We start from the raw sequence: 21553 nt of genomic DNA on the forward strand, positions 1-21553 counted from the left end.
GTGACAAAGACGTGCAATGCCTGGTCCCTGTTGTTAGGTAGCTTTACAGTCCAGCTGGGGAGCTAAGTCATAAATACTTAAAAAGATAATTAAGAAGACCAGACTCTCTAATCTGCACGACAAGGGCATATTGGGAACAATAAAGGCAGAGAATCTCCTTGAGTAAAAAAATTCCTAGAATTGAAAGGGCTTTAGACATGGCTATAGGCTCCCTCCAAATGGAGAAATCTGTGCTATGGCACCCCTGAGACATAATTAATCATGCTCTTCTTCAATACCTCCACAACCTCTTAAAGAAACGCTGTGTGTGTGGTCCTTGTGGTTAAAATTTTGGGGTCACACATAGTTTACTCACCAGTCCTGCTGGTGCCTCCTGGAATTAAACAGAACAAGTTTATTTTTCTACTAGGCAGAGCTTTGAGTGTTTGTATGGGGCTTTCTGTGTTGTTTCTCCAGGATAAGTACCCTCAGCTCCCTGCCTCTGCCCTAATGACTTGGTCTTCGGACACTCTCTGCTATTCAGGACACACTCTTAGTCCTCAATGCCTATGCCTTGTACAAATGCCATGTGATGTGGGCAATACACGTCTGTAAATACAGATCAAGCTGGGGGCTTATATTGAAATTGAAGAAATCTAAAACCACTATGTCTTTTTCGTATGAACAGTCATGATGCCAGGGTCCCCCAGCCCATACATTCCCAAAGGTAGCATTTTACATTCCTTCTTTCTCTATTGACTCATGTCAGCTCATCCCTGCTAAAACCATTTTGAATTCTACCATCCTACAAATGATGAATCAGTCACTTTAGGCTGGAGAAAGCTTCCAGACTGAAGTGAGGTTTCGGCTGCTCCCTGAAGGGTGGGCCCATTTAGATGGGTGGAGGAGAGAAAAAGAATATTCCAGGGTGGAGGAATAGTTTCTACATTCTGTACTCGCTGGTTTCCAATTATTTGTCAAATGTTATTTGAAGTGTTTGGAAACAAATCAATACAGCCTTGACCTTGAGCTCATTTCAAGGGCCATAGACCCCAAATCAATTATTACAATGAGGGGAAGTTGGCATAGCAATGTAGCACAGTCAGAGCAGATGACCAGAGATCTCAATTCAGCAAAGGCTTCTTGGAAGAGGTAATGATATCAGACTATGGCTGGGCCCGTGGGCAAAGAGAAGTGTGAACTGGGTCTGCAGAAACAAACCTGGTGCCTGGAGTCCATGTTCTCGGCACTCCTGAGAGGCCTGTGGCAGGACTTGCGCTGTCTGCTACCGAGGGCTTTGGCTGCATCTGGGCCTCAGCAGCTCCACAGAGACAGACCCTTCTGGTCTGGCCACATCCTTGCTAGTGCCTCAGCAGAATCTGAACTTGCCAGGCTGGTCTGACTGGTGAGGTGCAGGAAGAATACCTGGGGCTTAGATTTAGGCCTCTCCTCTGGCTTCTGTCCTGATCCCCTAGAGTTTAGGCAAGGATGCTGGAGTCACAATCCCTGGCATGTCAGACTGGAGGTGCAAAGGTAGTAAAGGAAGAGCTAAACCTTGCAGACACAGAGAATATTCAACAACTTTAGTATGAGCAGCTTTTAAATAGAATGTTTGGAGAAATGAAAGGGCTAATGTTGATTTTGAGAAGGGAAATGAAAATATTGGAAAAAAATTGCAATCATAATAAAATAAATGCATTTATTTCTCTTTCCCTATGTATTAGTTATCTATTGCTGTGTAGCAAGTGACCCCAAAACTTAGTTGGGGTGCCTGGGTGGCTCAGTCGGTTAAGCATCCGACTCTTTCAGCTCAGGTCATGATCTCAGGGTTGTGGGATTGAGCCTTGCATCAGGCACTACACTCAGCAGGGAGTCTGCTTGAGATTCTCACTCTCCCTCTGCCTCTGCCTGCCCTCTGTGTACACACACTCTCTCTCTCCCTAAAAAGTTAAATAAATGAATCTTAAAAAAAAAAAAAAAAAAAAACCTTAGCAACTGAAAGCAACAAACATTTATTTTCTCACAGTTTCTGAGGGTTGGGAATCTAGACCAGTTTAGCTGGGTGGTTCTACTTCAGAGTCTCTCTTAAGGTGGCAATCGAGCTGTCAGCCAGAGTTGCATCATCTGAAGGCCTGACTGGGGCTGGGGGAGCGGCTTCCAAATGCACTCATGTGGCAGTTGGCAGGAGGCTTCATTTTCAACACATGGGTCTCTCTATAGGGATGCTTATGAGATGGCAGCTGGCTTCCCCCAGAACAAGTAAACAAAGAAACAGAGAAAGAAAACAAGATAGGAGCTGCAGAGTCTTTTATAATCTAATCTGAAAAGCGGCATAATATTGCTTCTGCCATGTTCTGTTGGCCACAGAGACAACACATGTACAATGTGGGAGGGGACACACACACGATGTGAGATGGGGTCAGCAGCAGCTGTGTTGATGTCATAGGGCTGCCATAACCAATTACCATCAAGCTGGTGGTTTAAAACAATGAAAATTTGTGCTCTCATAGTTCAGGAGACCAGAAGGCTGTCCTCCCTCTGAAGGCTTTGGGGAAGAATTCTTCCTTGCCTCTTCCTAGCTTCTGGTGGTTGCCTCAGTCATGGCATTTCTTGCCTTATCACCGCATAAATGCAATCTTTGCATCCATCTTCACGTAGCCTTCTCCCTGGGTCTCCTGGGTGTCTCTGTTTGTCCTCTCTTCTTCTTGCACATGCAATCATGTTGGCTGTAGAGCCCACCAGAATACATCCATGACCTCTTAACTAATTGCATCAGCAAAGAACCTATCTCCAAATAAGGCCACAGTCTAAAATTTCCAGAAGGACATGTTCAACCAACACGGGACCCTTTGGAAGCTGAAAGCCACACCTTGCAACCTCAGGGGGCTGTGACCACTCTAGATCCAGGATTGTTCTTTCTATAAATTCCTTCTCCAGGAGATTCCAACCACTCTAACTCATCATATTCTCTTTCTTCATGGCTTTGCTGAGGTCTGTGTGCTGATTCTGCCGCTGCTGACCACAGCAGCAGAGCTCAATTCAATTTGAATTTCACTCAGGGAAGTGGATGCTGAAGATGACTAGAAATATTGCCTGCTCTGTTTTCCTCAAGATTAACTTACTTATTACACAAGGAGTTCATCATCATTACAGAACAATTAGAAAATGTTTAAATAAAAGAATAAAAAGAAAAATCACCTGTAATTGCTGAATTGACATTGCTGAAATTGAAGTAAACTATTTTGGAATTTTTTCTATGCAGAAATATATAGATAGATATTTTTTTAATTAAAATGAAATTACAAGATATGTTAGTAATTTGCTCTTCTTAAAATGTCACAAATATCCTTCCATGTGAATAGATACCAGCATCTTGGATTTTAGTGGTACCTCAGGTTTCAAAACATATGACATGCCTGGCCATTCTTCAGCCTTCTGAGCTGGAGTCAATTCCTTGGACTCCCCCACCCTCTCCTGCCATGGCTAGAGCATGAGGGTTGAGATGGAAAATGTAGAATATGATGGTAGCTGAGTTATAGGGAAGAGGGAGGGGGCTGGCTTGGGTCCCTAATTCTATGACCTCCCTCTCCTGCATAGTGGTAGATGACAGGACCTCGTGTGGGCAGCTAGTGGCCCTAATAGGCTCTACTTGGGATGGGCTGGTTTGTGGGGCTCAGGGGTACTGGGTAAGTTACCATGAAGCATGAAGGGTTTCCAACACTCCCCCCACCCTGACTCCTTGGAAACCTTTTTATGTGACTTCTAGTTTATCTCGAGTAGTTTTTGCAAGGTTCTACACCAGTAGCACTACTCAACAGGGAAAGAAACCGTGGACTAAGCCCCAAATCTCAGAAGGATTAACCCAAACTGGGAATCAAAAGAGAGAGTGGCCAAGTGCCCACCAGAGGTGGGGCCCTGAGAGCAGATGGAGGGATGGTTGCCATCAGTGTCTTCCTCTACCTCCGTCCCTGCCTGAGCCGGCTCTGCCCAGGTAGGTTCTAGGGGGTGCATTGCCCTAGTCACACTGCTGGAAGTAGAAGTCTGTGATAGGGTTGTCCCAGCTGCCATCCTCTGAGAGCTGGGTAAGTCTGAGAGGCTGATCTGCTTCCGTCATGGTGCAGAGGAACCAGCCCGGGTAGGCAGCAGACTCGAAGCTGGAGGTGAGCCCCGTGTCCCGCCGGTAGAAGGTGAAGCTCTTAGATTCGTTGGCACCGAGGTAGAGTTCCATGATGTTTACTGGCTGTGTGAGTGGAGAGGCATGGCAGGTGAGGGGAAAGAGTGGAGGAGGCAGGAGAGCTGGGCCATGGGCATGGAGAGGTAGGGCTATCATCAACAGAACCCTGCGAGGGAGAGGATCAGGCCCCAGGATGCCAGGCCCAGTGGCTTCAGCATCTGCTGGCTTAGTGAAGTCAGATAGCAAGGACGCCCCGACAGGACTCACCTCTAGTTTCAGAGTCGGTTCCTGCCCTGTCCCACACGACAGACACTGGCTCCCTCCCTGGACACCCAGGATGACTGGAGACAGCTTGGCATCCAGAGACCGGTTGGGAACAACACTAATCTCCTCGCCTAGAGAAAGGAAGACAGATTCAGGGGCCTTGACTGCCCTTCCCTCCCTCTCCCTGAATCGTGGACTTTGGAGTGCAAGTCCTGCATGAGACATCCTGTCCCCAGACTGGGCAGAAGGGAAGCCTGTTAGCTGCTGTCATCTAAGGAAGGGTGGTCTCCTGCCAGTTGGTCCAATGACATCAAGGCATGTAAGCACATTGTACCATCTCCCACTCCTAGCCCACCCCCTTGTGCAGGCTCAAACCCTTAAGTCTACTCTAACCCCCAGGGGAGATCTGACCACCTCCTTTAATGCCTCTTGACCCTCTGGCCTCGTTTTGGAAACTTGATTTGATAAGGATCTCATCAGAGTTATTTGGACATGTTTGTACCAACATGAGAGCAGAAGAGTGTCTCATTCCTCTCTGTACCATCCCCTACCACACATACAAACACACACACACTCATATACATACATGCATGCATGCACACGTGTACATACACACACACACACACACACACACACTCTGCCTGGCCCCAGAGCCCAGTAAATATGTCCCAAGTGGGCAGGTATGGGCTATTTTAGAGAGAAGACCTGTCATGGTGTCTGGGGCATGAGGCCAGATGGTGCCACCTGCTATCCGGGTCCCATCACTCTGAGGGACCGGGAATCCCCAGAGAGCAGAAGAGACCCAGGGCAAAAGGGTAGAAAGCCACTCCTGCATGGGAATAAAGGTCTAGGAGCCTATTTTAGATCTCTCCTCAGTACTTGCTCCCAGGAAAAGGAATGTTTGGCCTAAGTTTACCTATTAAAGAAGAACAAAGCATTCATCCTAGAAAATATTCCCACTTTACATAGAGGCTTCAGGTGGCAATAGGGTAGGTGTCCTCACTTTGCTAGAAGGTGTATTATTTTATTTGTCCTTGTTCAGAGCCTCCTTTTATGATGCCCCATCTACTGTGTCAGGCCTGGGGTCTGTAGGCCTGGACTAGTTTGCATAGCTATGCTAAGCCCTCTTCAGGCCCCCTCAGAGGTGTATAGAGACCTAGGGAAGTAGGGTCATGTTTTGCCACCAACCTTTGATGACCTTCCCTGCATTCAGCCCTCCGGCTAGAAGCTGGTTATCTTGCAGATAAAGCACCTTCAAGGCCGCATCCTTCATTCTGGAACATCAAGACAGATTGACACTTAGTTAGAGGAGGGGTGGGTGCTCCGGCTTGCTGGGCTCTACAGAGTCGTCCCCCCCCCACCCCCCCCACCCCCGTGTCAGGTATTGTCTCCGTCTCCTCCTGCTGTGCCAGGAGTAACCACCCAACCTTCCCTGCCAGCCCTGCTGGGCTCATACCCTACCAACAGGGTAACAACACAGCCTCCCATCCGAGTCTCGGATTTGCTCCTTCATCCTATTCAATCTTTTCTATACCAACCAATCTCCTCCATGTGTGATGTTGGAAAAGAAACTGGACTGTGAGTTAGAGTCCTGGGTTCTTGTCTGGCTGTGCTACCATTACTGCTGAGTCACAACAGACCAGCTGCTTGCCCTTTCTGGGCCTGAGTCTCCCTGTTGCTAATTAAGACAATGGATTAGATAATGCCCAAGCCTCTTCCAGATGAAAATCTGATTCTTCAATCATTATTGAAGACATCAAGGCACATTTACTTCCACCTATTAAGTGAGGAATATCTTTAAATTTAAAATTCTTGGGGCGCCTGGGGGCCACAGTCGGTTGAGCATCAGATTCTTGGTTTTGGCCAGGTTGTGATCTCAGTGTGGTGAGATGGAGCCCTGCATTGGGCTCGCACTCAAGTCTGAAGTCTGCTTAAGTTCTTCTCTCCCTCTCCCTTTGCCTCTCCCCCACTGTGCGTGCTCTCTCTCTCTCTCTCAAATAAATAAATAAATCTTTAAAAAATAAAAATAACATAATAAATTTAAAATTCTTTCATTTTACTTTTCAAATTTATTTCTCATCTCTGATCTCAGTTGACTTTTTGACATCCTGTATGGTGACAAATATATCCTAAAATGGGTTTCCTCAAGTGTTATATGGAAATAAGTATGCTATGTGTAAATTGGTTCAATGGTGGCTAAACACAAACAAATCTCGTTCAAAGTTACTAATATATTGAATTGCACCATGGTTCTCTTACAAGAAGACACAGAAAGCAGTATTTCCCACATCTCTTAATCAAGGAGCGCCACTGTATAAAGCAACTCATATGGTTGGGGCTCCACAGAACACACCTTGGGAAAAGCTATGGTAGATTCTGAGTTCAAAGAGAACAAGGACCATTTTCACTCACTAGTGTGAAGTCCAGAACACAGCAGACCGTCTGACTCAGTACATCCCAGTGGACAGACAGACTGATTGACCAAATAGTTTTGGTGTTGTTTTGCCCCAAAGGGCAGCAGGGAGGTAGTGAAGCAGAGTGACGTCACTTCACCCCAGTGAGTGGTAACAGCTCCGAGCTGGGTCTCCTGACTTCCATTCTCATTATGGATACGTGGGGCTGAAGCTCTACACAGAGTGATTCACTTGTTCCCCCTTCTCGTCAGGGAATCCCCATGAGGTGGCCAGCCCCAGCCTGAGAAAGGCTGAAAAAAATTCTCTTAGGACAGTGAGGGGCTGTTCACAATTTTCCAGCTGCCCATCCACCAATGAGAAGCCCCAGCTCTGGGCAGCCGCAGCCCCTCCCTGCCCAGAAAGGATGGAAAACAGGTCTACCTGGAACTTACTTCCCTTAGAGGACACAGCCAATCAGAGGTTCAGATACTCACCGGAAACACAGCGCCCCACTCAGGACCATCTTGAGCTTCACAGTGTGTAGCTTCTTCTATTCTGAAATAACACAAAAACTTAGGTGGAGATAGAGGCTGGGCTGGCAGTGGCCTGAGTAGCAAACAGCCTTCTGACCCCACCCCACCCCCCAGCATGTGAACATCCCCCACAGAGCAGGGGACTCTAGGTCTGGGGTCAGGAGAAAACTCCAGTCCTGCTGGGGAGAATGAAACCCAGCTCCCCAAAGGACACCTCAGAATGCTCCTTTCTCCTGGCAGAGCTTGTGGTATCAGCCTGCTCCTCTGGGATGCCTCAGCCCTTTTAATAATGCACTAGGGAGGAGCCCCTGAAACTGCCACAAGCTGAGGAGGAGCAGGGTTTCCAGGTATTTCACACCACCCTAAGCCTCCAGAAACTCCTGCTCTTCATTACCTCTCCCAAGGAAGGAAGGTTCTGGAGATAGTCTTTCACCAATTCTGATGAACTTCCCAGGGGCTTTCAAGCTCTTTGTAAGCACTCAGCTCCTGGACCTCAGGCACTTCCAGACCCAAAGCCTTCAGTGCAAATAGCCCCTCAAGGAAAGCAAATTTTAGAACAAGCCCCTTTTCCCCTTCCTTCCTTCCTTCCTTCCTTCCTTCCTTCCTTCCTTCCTTCCTTCCTTCCTTCCTTTGCCAGGCCCATGGAAAATACTGGAGGTGGGGCTTTCCTGCTTAGGCAATGTTTAGTCTACTTATTCATTGTAGAAAAACCTGAAAATCCAGATTGGCAAAAAAAAAAAACCCAAAACCAAAAACCAAACCAAACTAAAACAAACGAACAAAAACGCTACCATGATACTTGTCTTCTGTGAGTACACCATCAGAAAACCGACGACAGGGGCGCCTGGGTGGCACAGCGGTTGAGCGTCTGCCTTCGGCTCAGGGCGTGATCCCGGCGTTGTGGGATCGAGCCCCACATCAGGCTCCTCTGCTATGAGCCTGCTGCTTCCTCTCCCACTCCCCCTGCTTGTGTTCCCTCTATCGCTGGCTGACTCTGTCTTTGTCAAATAAATAAATAAAAAATCTCTAAAAAAAAAAAAAAAAAAAAAGAACTTGCGAGGGCGCAAGTTCAGGTTTAAAAAAAAAAAAAAGAAAACCGACGACAACACTTTTCCTCTGTGTGTATATATACAGGTAACTGTCAACTGTGTCTCCCACAACTGAGTCATAGAGCCTACACTCTATTCAGTTCGCTTTCTTCATGTAACAAAATAGCAGAATATCTTTCCATACCAAATATGAATTATGATATAATATTGAATAGCTGCTGGGGCGCCTGGGTGGCTCCGTCGTTAAGTGTCTGCCTTCAGCTCAGGGCGTGATCCCGGCGTTCTGGGGTCGAGCCCCACATCAGGCTCCTCCACTGGGAGCCTGCTTCTTCCTCTCCCACTCCCCCTGCTTGTGTTCCCTCTCTCTGGCTGTCTCTTTCTCTCTGTCAAATAAATAAATAAAATCTTTTTAAAAAATTGTATAGCTGCATACACTTCATTGTATAGATGCATCATTTATTTACAGCAATCAATTATTATTCATCTATTATTATTTGCTATTGAAAATCACGTGGTGACAAACATCTTTCACGTGTCTGATTATTTCCTTAGAAAATAAAATCTAGCCCATGCCACCTGTGATTGATCTTTCTCCAATACCTAATTGGCGAATTAATATGTGGCTGGGTAACAATTCATGCAGCTTCAATACCTCTACACACTCTCTGTGACGGATCTGAATTAAAGATAGAGGGCAGTGCATAATAACAAACAATCTAACAATACCTTGAGTACTGCTAATAGCTATATATCATTAAGGTACAAATTTTAAAGAAATTGTATTCCAGTTTATAGGCTAAAAAGTCCTTAAAGTGCTCAAGAATAAATAAAATATCAAGTTTTTCCAATGTGATAAACACCTTTCAGAAAACTTTAAAATGTAGGGGCGCCTGGGTGGCATAGCGGTTAAGCGTCTGCCTTCGGCTCAGGGCGTGATCCCGGCGTTATGGGATCGAGCCCCACATCAGGCTCCTCCGCTATGAGCCTGCTTCTTCCTCTCACACTCCCCCTGCTTGTGTTCCCTCTCTCGCTGGCTGTCTCTATCTCTGTCGAATAAATAAATAAAATCTTTAAAAAAGAAAAGAAAACTTTAAAATGTAAAGGCTACCTTATGCAAAATCATTAAATTGACCAAATGGAAATGACACTGAAAATAACTACAAAAAAGAACAAAATGAAAAAGAAACACCAAAAGGCGTGATTTTTTTGAAGTTGTTTTTTTTTTTTTTTTTTTTTTAAGATTTTACTTATTTAGAGAGAGAGAGTGTGTGTGTGTGAGTGGTAGTGGGGGGTAGGGGCAGAGAGAGAGAATCTTCAAGAAAACTGCTGAGGGGCGCCTGGGTGGTGCAGTCGTTGAGCGTCTGCCTTCAGCTCAGGGCATGATACCAGCGTTCTGGGATCGAGTCCCACATCAGGCTCCTCCGCTGGGAGCCTGCTTCTTCCTCTTCCACTCCCCCTGCTTGTGTTCCCTCTCTCGCTGGCTGTCTCTCTCTGTCAAATAAATAAAAAATCTTGAAAGAAAGAAAGAAAAGAAAAGAAAAGAAAGAAAAGAAAAGAAAAGAAAAGAAAGAAAAGAAAAGAAAAGAAAAGAAAAGAAAAGAAAAGAAAAGAAAAGAAAAGAAAAGAAAGAAAACTCCTGCTGAGCCCAGAACCCAACTGACTCAGGGCTCTATCAAAGTACCCATGAGATCACGACCTGAGCCAAAACCAAGAGTCGCACACTCAACCGACTACACCACCCAGGTGCCCCAAAGTGGTTTTAAGCAGACGACTTTCATTTGTAAAGTGATTATAGGGAAGTACATGTTGTTTCACTTAAAAAGGCTGCCTTCTCTGATACCCTGACTGCAGTGAATTGCACCCACGTGCCCACAGGACACATCTGTGGGGCTTCAGAAGCTCTGTCCTCATTCTGACTAATATGGAATGACACCAGTGCATGGCTGCCCCCCTCCAGATAGGGCAACTTGCTGAGGGCACAGGGGGATGTGTCTGCCAGCTCTGTCTGCTCTGCAGTGTGCTTCATGGTGATGGGTACAGGATGAATGGATGGAGAGGTGAATGAATGAGCTAAGACAGTGAAAGTGACAAAAACAAAATGAACCCCCATGAAGAAAATTAAGTTCTTCACACTTGAAAATAAGACAAACTGTAGCTTGAAGACCTGCATTGTGATGCCACCAGCTTTGGTTTTATTTTTCAACATTCTTCTGGTTATTCAGGGTCTTTTCTTGTTCCATACTAATTTTAGGGTTATTTGTTCCAGCTCTGTGAAAAATGCCCATGGTATTTTGATAGGGATTGCACTGAAAGGGTAAATTGCTCCGGGTAGCATAGACATTTTCACAATGTTTATTCTTCCAATTGATGAGCATGGAATGTTTTTCCATATCTTTGTGTCTTCCTCAATTTCTTTCATAAGTGTTCTGTAGTTTTTAGAGTACAGATCCTTTACCTCTTTGGTTAGGTTTATTCCTAGGTATCTTATGGTTTTTGGTGTAATTGTAAATGGGATCAATTCCTTAATTTCTCTTTCTTCTCTCTCATTGTTAGTGTATAGAAATGCAACTGATTTCTGTGCATTGATTGTATATCCTGCCACTTTGCTAAATTCCTGTATGAGTTCTAGCAATTTTGGGGTGGAGTCTTTGGATTTTCCACATAAAGTATCATGTTATCTGAGAAGAGTGAGAGTTTGACTTCTTCTTTGCCAATTTGAATGCCTTTTATTTCTTTTTGTTTTCTGATTGCTGAGGCTAGGACTTCTAGTACTATGAGGAACAACAGTGGTGAGAGTGGGCATCCCTATCATGTTTCTGATTTTAGGGAAAAAGGTCTCAATTTTTCCCCATTGAGAATGATATTCACTGTGGGCTTTTTGTATATGGTTTTTATGATATTGAGGTAAGTTCCTTCTATCCCTACAGTGTGGAGAGTTTTAATCAAGAAAGAATGTTTATAGCAGCAATGTCCACAATAGCCAAACTATTGAAAGAACCAAGATGTCCACTGACAGATGAATGGATAAAGAAGGTGTAGTATATATATATACAATGGAACACTACTCAGCCATCAGAAAGGATGAATACTTACCACTTACATCACTGTGGATGGAACTGGAGGGTATTATGCTGAGCAAAATAAGTCAATCAGAGAAAGACAATTATCATATGGTTTCACTCATATGCGGAATATAAGAAACAGCGCAGAGGATCATAGGGGAAGGGAGAGAAAATGGAATGGAAAGAAATCAGAGAGGGAGACAAACCATGAAAGACTATTGACTCTGGTAAACAAACTGAGGATTGCTGAAGGGGAGATAGGTGAGGGGATGGGTAACCGGGTGATGGGCATTAAGGAGGGCATATGATGTGATGAGCATTGGGTGTTATATCCAACTGATGAATTATTGAACTCAACATCTGAAACTCATGATGTACTATACATTGGCTAATTCAATTTAAATTTTTTAAAACAGAAAAGAAAACAAAATGGTGACCACATGTGCTTTCAGTGTCACACTAGAACTTGGTCAAAGAGGCCCCATCAGCAATTACTCAATTCTTTAGGAAATAGATGTCTTTGGCTTATTGATGACTGTGGATTAGACACCAGACTGTGAAGTTTGATGTGAACTAGGAGGAGATTGATAAATTGCAAATCATTTCTGCCTGATAGAAAAGATTGCCCCAGAGGGTGCAGTTTTATTGCTCTGCAATTCATTAAGCAGGTTTTTTTTTTTTTCTAATCTAAGTCAGCCAACCCACTCCACCATTTCTTTCCTGACTGATCATGTCTTTTGAATCAGCTTTATCATCTTGCTGGTTCCTTCATTTATTAATAACGATAATCTTTGGCACATGCTCACTCTGTGTTTGTGTGTGAGTTGTGTTTTGGACTTTTTTGAAAGTTAAACTGACACTACCTAAGATAATATTATTTTGTCCCAAGCCACATATCATGTGTGGTATGTGGTAGTTTTAAAACCTGTCCACAAATTCTTTGATACTCTACCATTTAAGAGTTGGAGCTTAATTTTCCTTTGAGCGTAGGCCAGACTTAGTGGCTTATTTCTAAAGTATCTACTACGTGGTGGAAGTGGCAAGGTGCTACATCTGAGGCTAGGTCACAAACGGCCTTGGAGCTTCTTCCTGATCTTTCTTGGCTCTCCCCCCTGGGGGAAGCCAGCTGCCGTGTCAGGAGGACACTCAAGCAGCCTTTGGAGAGGTCTGCATGGTAGGACCTGAGGCCTCCTGACAACAGCTACAGGTGATCAATCTTAGAAACAGGCCCTACAGCCCCACTCCAGCCTTCAGATGAGGAAGCCCTGCTGACATCTTGATTGCAACCTCACAAGAAGTCCTGAGCCAGACCACCCAGTTCATGCCGCTTTTCCGGTTCTTCATTCTGAGAAGCTGTGAAATTATAATGCTTTTTATTTTAAGCTATTGCTAAGTTTTGGAACAATTTGTTATATGGCAACAGGCAACTAACACACTTTGTCATCACCATGGGCAGTTTCTACGCCTGTTCTCCTTTCATTCGCCTCAGTCCTCAGTGGATATCCTCCCTTCTTAGGAAACATCTCAATTCTTCATGGACTTCACGTGACCATGGAGGTTGTCCCAGAAGTTGTGCCAGTCTGCAGAGGGGTAATGTTCCCCATGGTGCTTCTCACCAGGGCCTTGGAGGTGGGGGTGGCTCCTGCTCTTGCTGAAGAGGGGAGGAAGCAAACAGGACAAGGGTATACAGCTGTATCAAAGTGTAAGCACACATTCAAAAGTGGTTTATTATAGTAAAATAGTAATTTTTTATTAGGAAGATAAATCAAACATAATTAAAATAACCAGTATTCATGTGGTGTCACTATGTCCCTAGAACTATGTTTAGTGGGGGACTTTTTCTATTTCATGAGAATGTTCTCATTTTATGCTCAGAACTGCCCTATGTGGTAAATGCTCTTATTATCTCTGTTTCATGGATGTGGAAACCAAACATAGAAAGGTTAATCATGTTGTCTGATATGGAGCCAATAATCAGAACCAAATCCAGGAGACCTGAATCTAAAGCTATGGACCCCCAGGCACAACATAGAAGTTAGAGGGAACCATTGACAGTCTGCCTTAGATCATGTCACTCTTCTGCTCCCTGAATCTTTGAGAGTAAAAGGCAAGTCTTTGCCATGCTCCCAAGCCTCACAAAACCAGGTTCTCATTAACACTTCATTTTATTCTTTTACCACACCATGCAGTACACTCAAGCCACATGACCTCTTGCCCTTTCTTGAACAAGCCAGGTGCAGTCCTGCATCAGGGCCTTTGCACTGACTATTCTCTCTGCCTGGGAACCTCTTCTCCAAGATATGAGCATGGCTCACTCTCTCACCTCCTTAACATCTTTGCTAAAGTATCATCTTCTTCATGAAACCTATACTTACCATCTCATGCTTTCCTCTCCTGCTGCCACATTCCGCTTACCATGCTCTATTTCTTTCCACAGTACTCACCATCTGTTAACACACTGTATAATTCAGCTGTGTGTTATGTGTATTATTAATCAGCTCCCCACCCTACCCTACTGGAAGATAAGCTCATACAAGGGAGGTGTTTCCTGTCTATTTTGTTCATTAGTGTATTCCAAGCACTTGAGGTGGTGCCTGGTATACAGTATGTCTTTAATAAGTAATATCGCATTAACACTGAATGAGTTGTATGTTGTAACACATTGAAAAGGCCAGAGAGGGGCACCTGGGTGGCTCAGTCAGTTAAGCACCTGCCTTCAGCTCAGGTCATGATCTCAGGGTCCTGGGATGGAGCCTTGCATTGGGCTCCCTGCTCAGCAGGGAGTCTGCTTCTTCCTCTGCCTCTCCCCCTGCTTATGATTTCTCTCTCTCTCTCTCTCTCTCAAATAAATAAATAAAATTTTGAAAAGACCAGAGAATTGTCTCACATTTTGTTCACAGTTATGATTTTTATTTCTCAGAGAGCTTTGATGCTTCTGGGTCCTCGTTCTCTTAATATAGCAGTTAAAGACCAGGGTGGACACTCTCTGGCCAGTGGGCTAACACGGGCCCACTGTTTCTCTTCTAAACAATGCTTTATTGCAACACAAACATGCTCATTTGTTTACACAGTCTGTGGATCCTTCTGCACTACAATGGCAGAGTTAAGTATCTGTGACAGAAACTGCACAGATAGGGTATTTAGTATGTGGTCCTTTACAGAAAAAGCTTCCCGAACTCTGGTCACAACCATCTTGATTCAAGTCCTAAATCTGTCACTTATTAGCACACATCTTTGGTCAAGTTCTTTAACCTTTCTGCTTTTTGGAGGTCTCATCTGTAAAATGGGGATAAAAATAGTACTTACTCAGGAGTGGCCGTTAAGATTAAAGGAGTTAATGTATGTGAAGTGGTTAGAGCCATGCCTGGCACAAGCAGGTGCTTAAATGTCAGCTGTATCATCATCGTCATCACCGGCCACGTGGCCTGGGGGAATTTGCCTCATCTCTCTGATGTGATGATTCATCTCACCTCATCTGCGTTTTTCTGTAAAAAAAAAAAAGAGGAACAACCACCACACTGGGTTGTCATGAGGATGGATGAGACAGAGGCTGTGAAGAGCAGGGTCATCACTTAGCACAAACCCACAGACACCTGCCTCCCATCCCCTCTGTTTCTCACCTCTCTGGGACCCCTCCCCACGTATGTAGAGAGAACCCTGAGAACATGGCAGAGTCCATGTCTACACTGACCCAAATCTGAGGCTAGTTCAAGGCCAAACACTTCCTTGCCGTTGTGCTAACACATCTTACCTGACCCAGAGAGGGAGGAGGCCCCAACCCAGCCTGGCTGAATGACCACAGCATATGCTGTGGACTTTCAAATCCCTTACAAGAAAGGTTCACATCTGCTGCGCATTCACTGTCAACATTATCTCAAAAGCAGTACAGACATTGTGCTATCAGACCTGTGAAGTGAGAGCAATTTTTATTCGCCTTTAGCTGATAAGATAAAGTCAGGCCCAGAGAGATGAAGTAACTAGTCCAAGGTCACAAACTAGTGAGAGATGGACCTGGTACTAGTACTCTGGCAGTTTGATTTCATACTAACTCGCCCCCATTCCCCACTGTGAACCAACAAGCCGTATAATGCTTACAGACTCAAGCAATCAAGGGATGGAAGGTAGAGCTGGAGGCCAAGGGGACTCCATGCCAGGAGTCTTTTGCAGGAAGGACCAAGGGGCTTCTTGAGAAGAACAGAGACTTCAAGAAAGACAGCAGAAACCCACAGAGTTGGTCCAGAGACAAAGGGCTCCAGCACAACAGAGTGTGGCACACATTAGGACAGAGGGGATTCTTCACTCCCTGGAGTGACTTTTGGCAGCTTAGAACAACCATGGAGGCCCTGCCTGGCCTAGGAGAGCTGGTGGTGATACACAGACACACAGCCTTCAGGGAGCTGTGAAGAGAAGGTCCTCCTGCCACAGCCCTAGACCGCCACCCCAACTACAGCCACATCCTGCAGTCACTGTGCAGAGCAACAGAGGGAAGCTCCTACTTGGCTCATAGCACATTTGAGTAACACTGGGGTCCCTGTGAAATTACAGGGAAGTCTGTGGGTCAGGGCACTGCAGCTGGGTGCTGAGCCAGAAACATGTTGCTTTGTTGTCCTTGCTCAGTCCCATGGCATCTTCCGGGGTGGAGGGTCTAGGGACGGGCCAGTTCTACAAGGTGGGACCGGGGAGTGTGTAGGCAACAGCAGGGTGAGACTGGTGTGTGTCACACCCACAAGCGGTTTCTCCTGACTGAGTCACCAAGGGCAGGACCAGAGCCACAGCAACTTCCTTACCTCAGATCCAGGTGAGACCCTCCAGAGCAGGTCCAGGTACTCTGTTCATCTGTACTTCAGAGGCCTCCAGAGTCTGAGGACTCACCTCCCACAGATTACGTGGTTTGGCCATTTCTGGACCTCTGTCCACAGAATAGCTAGGACTTGAACAAGATTCTGCAGATGGAAATTGGAAATAAGCCAAACGTGGAAGGAAAAAGTCAATAGGTCAGGAAGAGTACTGGTCTGACTCCATTTTCCCTGCTCCCTGGGCCATGCCCTCCTTCTGCCCGGGCAGAGTACAGGCTCTGTGAGTATGGCTGTGACCTCACAGAAAGAGCGCTCTTGGCCAGGCTGGACTGGGTGGGCCACACGTGGGTGGATTTCTTCCAAACACCCGCCTGACCAATCCATGCAGTCTTTCCTCCTGTTTTTTTGTCTCTTTCCACAGAGGACTTGGAGCAGTGAGCACTTGTAGCAGAATTAGGGCAAAGGGAACTGCATTGGGACTCCCCCAAAGGAGGCCCCATGCCTTCCTTGGCTCTGTCTGTGACACTTGGCACTGATGGAGTAGAATCATCTCCTTTCACAAATTCCTCAAGAACTAGGGACGACTTCTTTATATATGTAATATATATACATATATATTATATATATATGTATAACAATTATATATATAACAATTATATATATAAAACAGTTATTAGATAAGTGTTTACACATTTGTCTTTTCTAATTTTTTATTATTATATTTAATTGTAGTAAAATGCACATAACAAATTTACCGTCTTAACCATTTTTAAGTGTACAGATACGTACGTGTCTTTTACATCCTTTGTTAATCTATTCCTGAGTATTTTATTGTAAACAGAATTGATTCTTTATTTCATTTCCTAACAGCTTGCTGCCCACGTATAAAAAACACAATGACTTCAAAGATAATAAAAATAAACTTAATAATATTTTTGCAATCATCATAGTAATGACCGATTCAGGTGAAAATCATCAACAGATGTTAAAGCCTTTGTGCGAATGTTTGAAGAGCAAGATATGCATTGTCTTAAAGGATCTGCTCACAGATTGCTTACCAATGACAAAAGGAAAATTGGTAATATTGCAGTGAAGAAACCTGGCCAACTGCATCTTAACCAAGTGGCCAAAATGTCGTTCACCATTAACGGCGCGAGACAACATGAGGTGTGTCCATACGGGAGATGGCACACGGAAGAGGACACATTACCTCTTCTGCACCTTTCTTGCCAAAAGTTCATAAGCTGAATCTAATTACGAGGAACACCAGACAGAGCCAACTTGAGGGACAGTCGCAAAGAAACAGCCCCTTATTCTTCAACAATGAATGAACAACGACAACAAGGATGGAGAAAAAGTAGGCTGACTAGGAAAATATTTAGGAAGTACATCTCCTGAAGGGTTCTCTTCTATATGTAGCATGTGCTACCCTTTGTGTAAAAAAAGTACACATTCAGAGGCCGGCTGGTGCTCCAAATTTCTCTCCAAAGATAGTCTGCAAACGGGTAGCATTCATTATCTCTATATGCCATAGAAAACTGGATAGGGAGACAGAACTGACTTTCACTTTGTTCCCTTCATCCTACCTGAATTTTTAAAAAATCATTTAGATGTGTTATTGACTTAAAGTTTGCTTTTTTTACTTAACTTTACAAGGTGATTCTCAAATATAGTATTAAGTGAAAGAAATGAGGCACAAAAAGAATGCATGCTGTATTATTTCATTTACATAATTCAAAACTAGGCAAAACTAACCCATGGTATTGGACATCAGGCCCAGGGTTAACCTCACCCTGAGGTAGGGAGAGTGATTGGAAGGAACACAGGGCTGTTTCTGGGTACTTAATGTGTATCGTCAGAAAATGCAGCAAACTATATCCTGATGAGCTGTGCAGTGTCCTCTATCTATGTTATACTCCAATTTTTTCTTAAGGTTTGCTGTTTTAAAAAAATGCAATTAACTTTTCTATATTAACAGTGTATCCCACCACCTTATCCTTATTACTAGTTCTAGTAGTTGTTGTGTAGATACCTTGGGCTTTTCTACATAAATGATTGTATCATCTGCAAAGAGGGACAGATTTCCTTATTTTCTGGTCTTCATTCCTTGGATATTTTTAATTAACTTTTGCAATGGCTAGGATTCCCAGTAAAACGTTAAACACAAGAAGAGAAAACAATCATCCTTAACTGGTTACCAATCTTAGGAAAAAACACCCAGTCATTCACCATTCAGTATGAGCTGTAGATATATTTTTTTGGTAGATGCCCCTTCAAAATACCGAAAAAGTTTTTTCTATGCCTAGTTGGTTGGGAGTGTATATCATGAGTAAGGGTTAACTTTAACTTAATGCTTTCTCTGTATGCACTGAAATAATCATCTGGTATTTGTCCTTTATTCTGTTAATACGATTCCATTTTACAGTTCATGCCTACTAATTCTGACACCTAGATCATTTCAGGATTGGTCTTCATTGCCCTAATTCCTGACACAGGGTCACACATTCCTTCTTCCTCATATGTTTGAATTGCTCCCTGGACATTATAAATATTATATTTCAGAGACTATTACACTCCTCTGAAGAAGTTTATGTTTCTGTTTTTCCACACAATTAACCTCATTAGATTCAAAATGCAAATCCTGTCTTTCAAGTGGCAGCAAATATCTAAGATCAGTTCCTTTACCTTTAGCTGGGCTTTTAGGCATGGCTCATGGGTCAGCCAGAGGTTTGGGCAGTTTTTACACCGAATTTTGTGGCTCTCCCTTACTGCCTCTCTCCTAAGATTACCCCCTCCCTTTCCAGGGGCTGTAGTTGTCCCAAATCTGTCCTCTGGTTCTTCAAGGAGGACTGTAGGGTTTTCAATCAGTTTTAGTTGCCTCATGCTGTGCAGCTTAAGCCTGCCCTCGGTGCAAAAATTGGACATATGGGAAACTGACCCATTCACATCATTTTTTTCCAAGTAGCTACTCTCCTGTGGAATCTGCCTGCATGTGTTTGCTTGTGCCCTCTCACCAATGCATTCAGGTTCCCTCCCCATTTCCCGCCAGATCTTATAGTTTATGTTTTTGTGAAAGCCTTGGTCCAGTCAGAGCCTACTTGGCATCAAAAGAAACTCATGCCTTTCAGTTCTAAGTATGTCTCTTGTAATTAGCACATTGCAATTTTTCTTTTTCTAGTCTGTTAACGTTCTTTTAACTGGATAATTAAGTTAATTTAAATTGACCGATTACTGAAATATGTCAATTTATTTCTATTATCCTTTTATTTTTTTCTTTCCTTTCTTTCTTTTTTATTCCTTTCTTTCTGATGTCTTTTTTTCTGTTTCTTTCTCTCCTTCCTTTAGTGCCTTCAACTGGATTGAATGAGATGGTTTCGTTTGTTTTCCCTTTGTTCATCCTTCTCTCAAATTGGGAAGTTACAGGCTCTCTATTAATTTGGTAGTTACTCTAGCTATTTTAACAATCTTTCTTGACCCAACTAAGTACAAAGTTAATCAGGATTTTTAGCTGGAGAACTGTGCCATAGTGAGGCTGGCCACAGGGGTAGGACGGTGACCACCTTTTGGGGTATCTGTCCCTAGAGTGTTCACTGAGTTTTGTGATGAGGGCACAGTGGGACTCTCTGCCATTTGGCTAGTAATGATGAAGGGTCAAGAAAGAACAGAACTTGAAGTTGGTGCCTGCCTCATCCTACAAAGCACATGCTGATTATATCCTTGGACACCCAAGATGCCTGGAGTGCACTTGGCATCCAAGGTCCAATCTGCACTAGTTGATATCCAACCTACAGACAAGAGGCCAGATGCAGAAATCCAAGACCACCCTACCCTTCCTCTCTCCTCAGCCCTTAGGCCCATGACTATTTGCCTTCAGTCTGGTGATAAGGGGAGAAGATCCCAAGCGGACATGGCTTGTCTGGTCCTCAATGAGCAGTTCCCCAATGACTCATTCTCCTTGCTGAGTTCTCACCTGAAACACAAGCATAGATGGAGATTCAGCAGTTGAGAGAATGGGCTCTCTCCAGGCTGTCCCTGAGTCCATGAATTTTCTGAAGCTCAATCATTTGTCCTCATTTCTGTCTCTTTGTCTCCCTCTCCTACTACTAGTCCTTGAAGTCATGAAGCTTATCTCTTCTCCCTGCACTCTGGGATCATGCCTTCCTAAAATAACCAATCCCACAGCCTCTCATTTGAGCCTTAGTCTTCACTACCCTGTATCTTCCCCCACATCAACCAGCCTCCTCAGACTGGACTGAGACGCAAGGATGTCATCCACTATCATACATCTCACTCTGTATGAAATACCACAGTGATGCAACCAGAGGCCACAGCTGGGTTTGATATCTCTTATCAGGAAATTAACTTTCTTATAGGAACTGGATCTTCTAGAGAAGACATGGAGCAGAGATTGCTGGGGGAAAAAAATGCTCATGCCCGGAATCATTTGACTTCCCAGTAAGAAATCTCCTCTATCTGCAAGGAAATAGAAGTACCACAAAACAGGGTCTGGTCCAGAATGACAATAATTATGTTTTGGTTTCTGGGTTTTTTGCAAGTGTCCATATGTACTTTATTCATACAAAGTATTGTCACCTCTTGAGTCTCTGTGTTCAAGCAAATACTGTGGCCACGCCACCCGCACCACACCTCAAGGCCACCCAACTGAGGACATTGTTCCAAGGGACACTCAGGCTTTGGCAGAGCTGGGCTTTTTGTTTTAATAAAAAATAAAAATTTAATTCTAAAAATACATATATACTAACTGGGGAGAAATTGTTTTATAACAATGGAACTCAAAATTCCAAAATGGAAAATGTGCAAAATGAGAGCTGAGCTACCCCCTACCCCCTAGCTACACCCCACCTCCAAGCTCTGGCCTCAAAGAAGGGCAGTCCTAGGCACCTAGCCCTTCTGGTCCCCTAGTGCTGGGCCCCTTCCCTCTCATCTGCTGCTGGTCCCAGATGAGGCTAAGGCAGAGTTTGGTTTTTGGTCAGAAGCCAAGAGCAGTTGAAGAAAAAAATGAAGGAATGATATCAACTTGCTCTGCACAGAGGACTGGCAAGGACAGCTCAGAGGTGAGTAGCATTTGGGTTAAAATTACGTTATTTGCCAATTTAGTTCTCACATCTTTCACTCTCTTAGGCAGATCCCTGAGCCCAGCCAGCAATGAGAAGCCCTCTGGAGCTGGGATTATCTGGTCTGGATACTCTGTTCTCTAAAGCCTCCTCTCCATCATCTTATAGCAATAGGAAAAGCATCTTTCCTATTTGGGAAGCACAAAGCTCAGATCACAAGCTGTATCC

General features: G+C 44.2%; 1 protein-coding gene and 1 long non-coding RNA gene across 2 annotated transcripts; both read right to left on the reverse strand.

Annotated features, from left to right (window-relative positions):
• Window positions 1–3306: 3306 nt before the first annotated feature.
• Window positions 3307–7591, reverse strand: LOC113268712 (interleukin-36 receptor antagonist protein). The gene is made up of 5 exons (XM_044379700.3): window positions 7558–7591; window positions 7305–7365; window positions 5606–5691; window positions 4421–4548; window positions 3307–4219 (listed from the first exon to the last, which is right to left on the reverse strand). The coding sequence occupies exons 2-5, from the start codon at window positions 7331–7333 to the stop codon at window positions 3995–3997; spliced, it is 468 nt and encodes a 155-aa protein (XP_044235635.1). The 5' UTR covers window positions 7334–7365; window positions 7558–7591; the 3' UTR covers window positions 3307–3994.
• Window positions 7592–11734: 4143 nt separating this feature from the next.
• LOC123000364 (uncharacterized) lies at window positions 11735–16597 on the reverse strand. The gene is made up of 3 exons (XR_006408324.3): window positions 16242–16597; window positions 14761–14939; window positions 11735–13105 (listed from the first exon to the last, which is right to left on the reverse strand). It is a non-coding gene; the product is annotated as an uncharacterized LOC123000364 (long non-coding RNA).
• Window positions 16598–21553: the final 4956 nt, after the last annotated feature.

Source organism: Ursus arctos, unplaced genomic scaffold, assembly GCF_023065955.2.
Source record: "Ursus arctos isolate Adak ecotype North America unplaced genomic scaffold, UrsArc2.0 scaffold_8, whole genome shotgun sequence".
NCBI lineage: Eukaryota > Metazoa > Chordata > Mammalia > Carnivora > Ursidae > Ursus > Ursus arctos.

Bases quoted from the DNA above. Each gene is read 5' to 3' on its own strand.
- LOC113268712 (XM_044379700.3), bottom strand. From the start codon at position 7,333: ATGGTCCTGAGTGGGGCGCTGTGTTTCCG. The intron at 5,692-7,304 runs GTGAGTATCTGA...TTGATGTTCCAG, and splicing joins AGTGGGGCGCTGTGTTTCCG to AATGAAGGATGCGGCCTTGA. The intron at 4,220-4,420 runs GTGAGTCCTGTC...CCACTCACACAG, and splicing joins AACCGACTCTGAAACTAGAG to CCAGTAAACATCATGGAACT.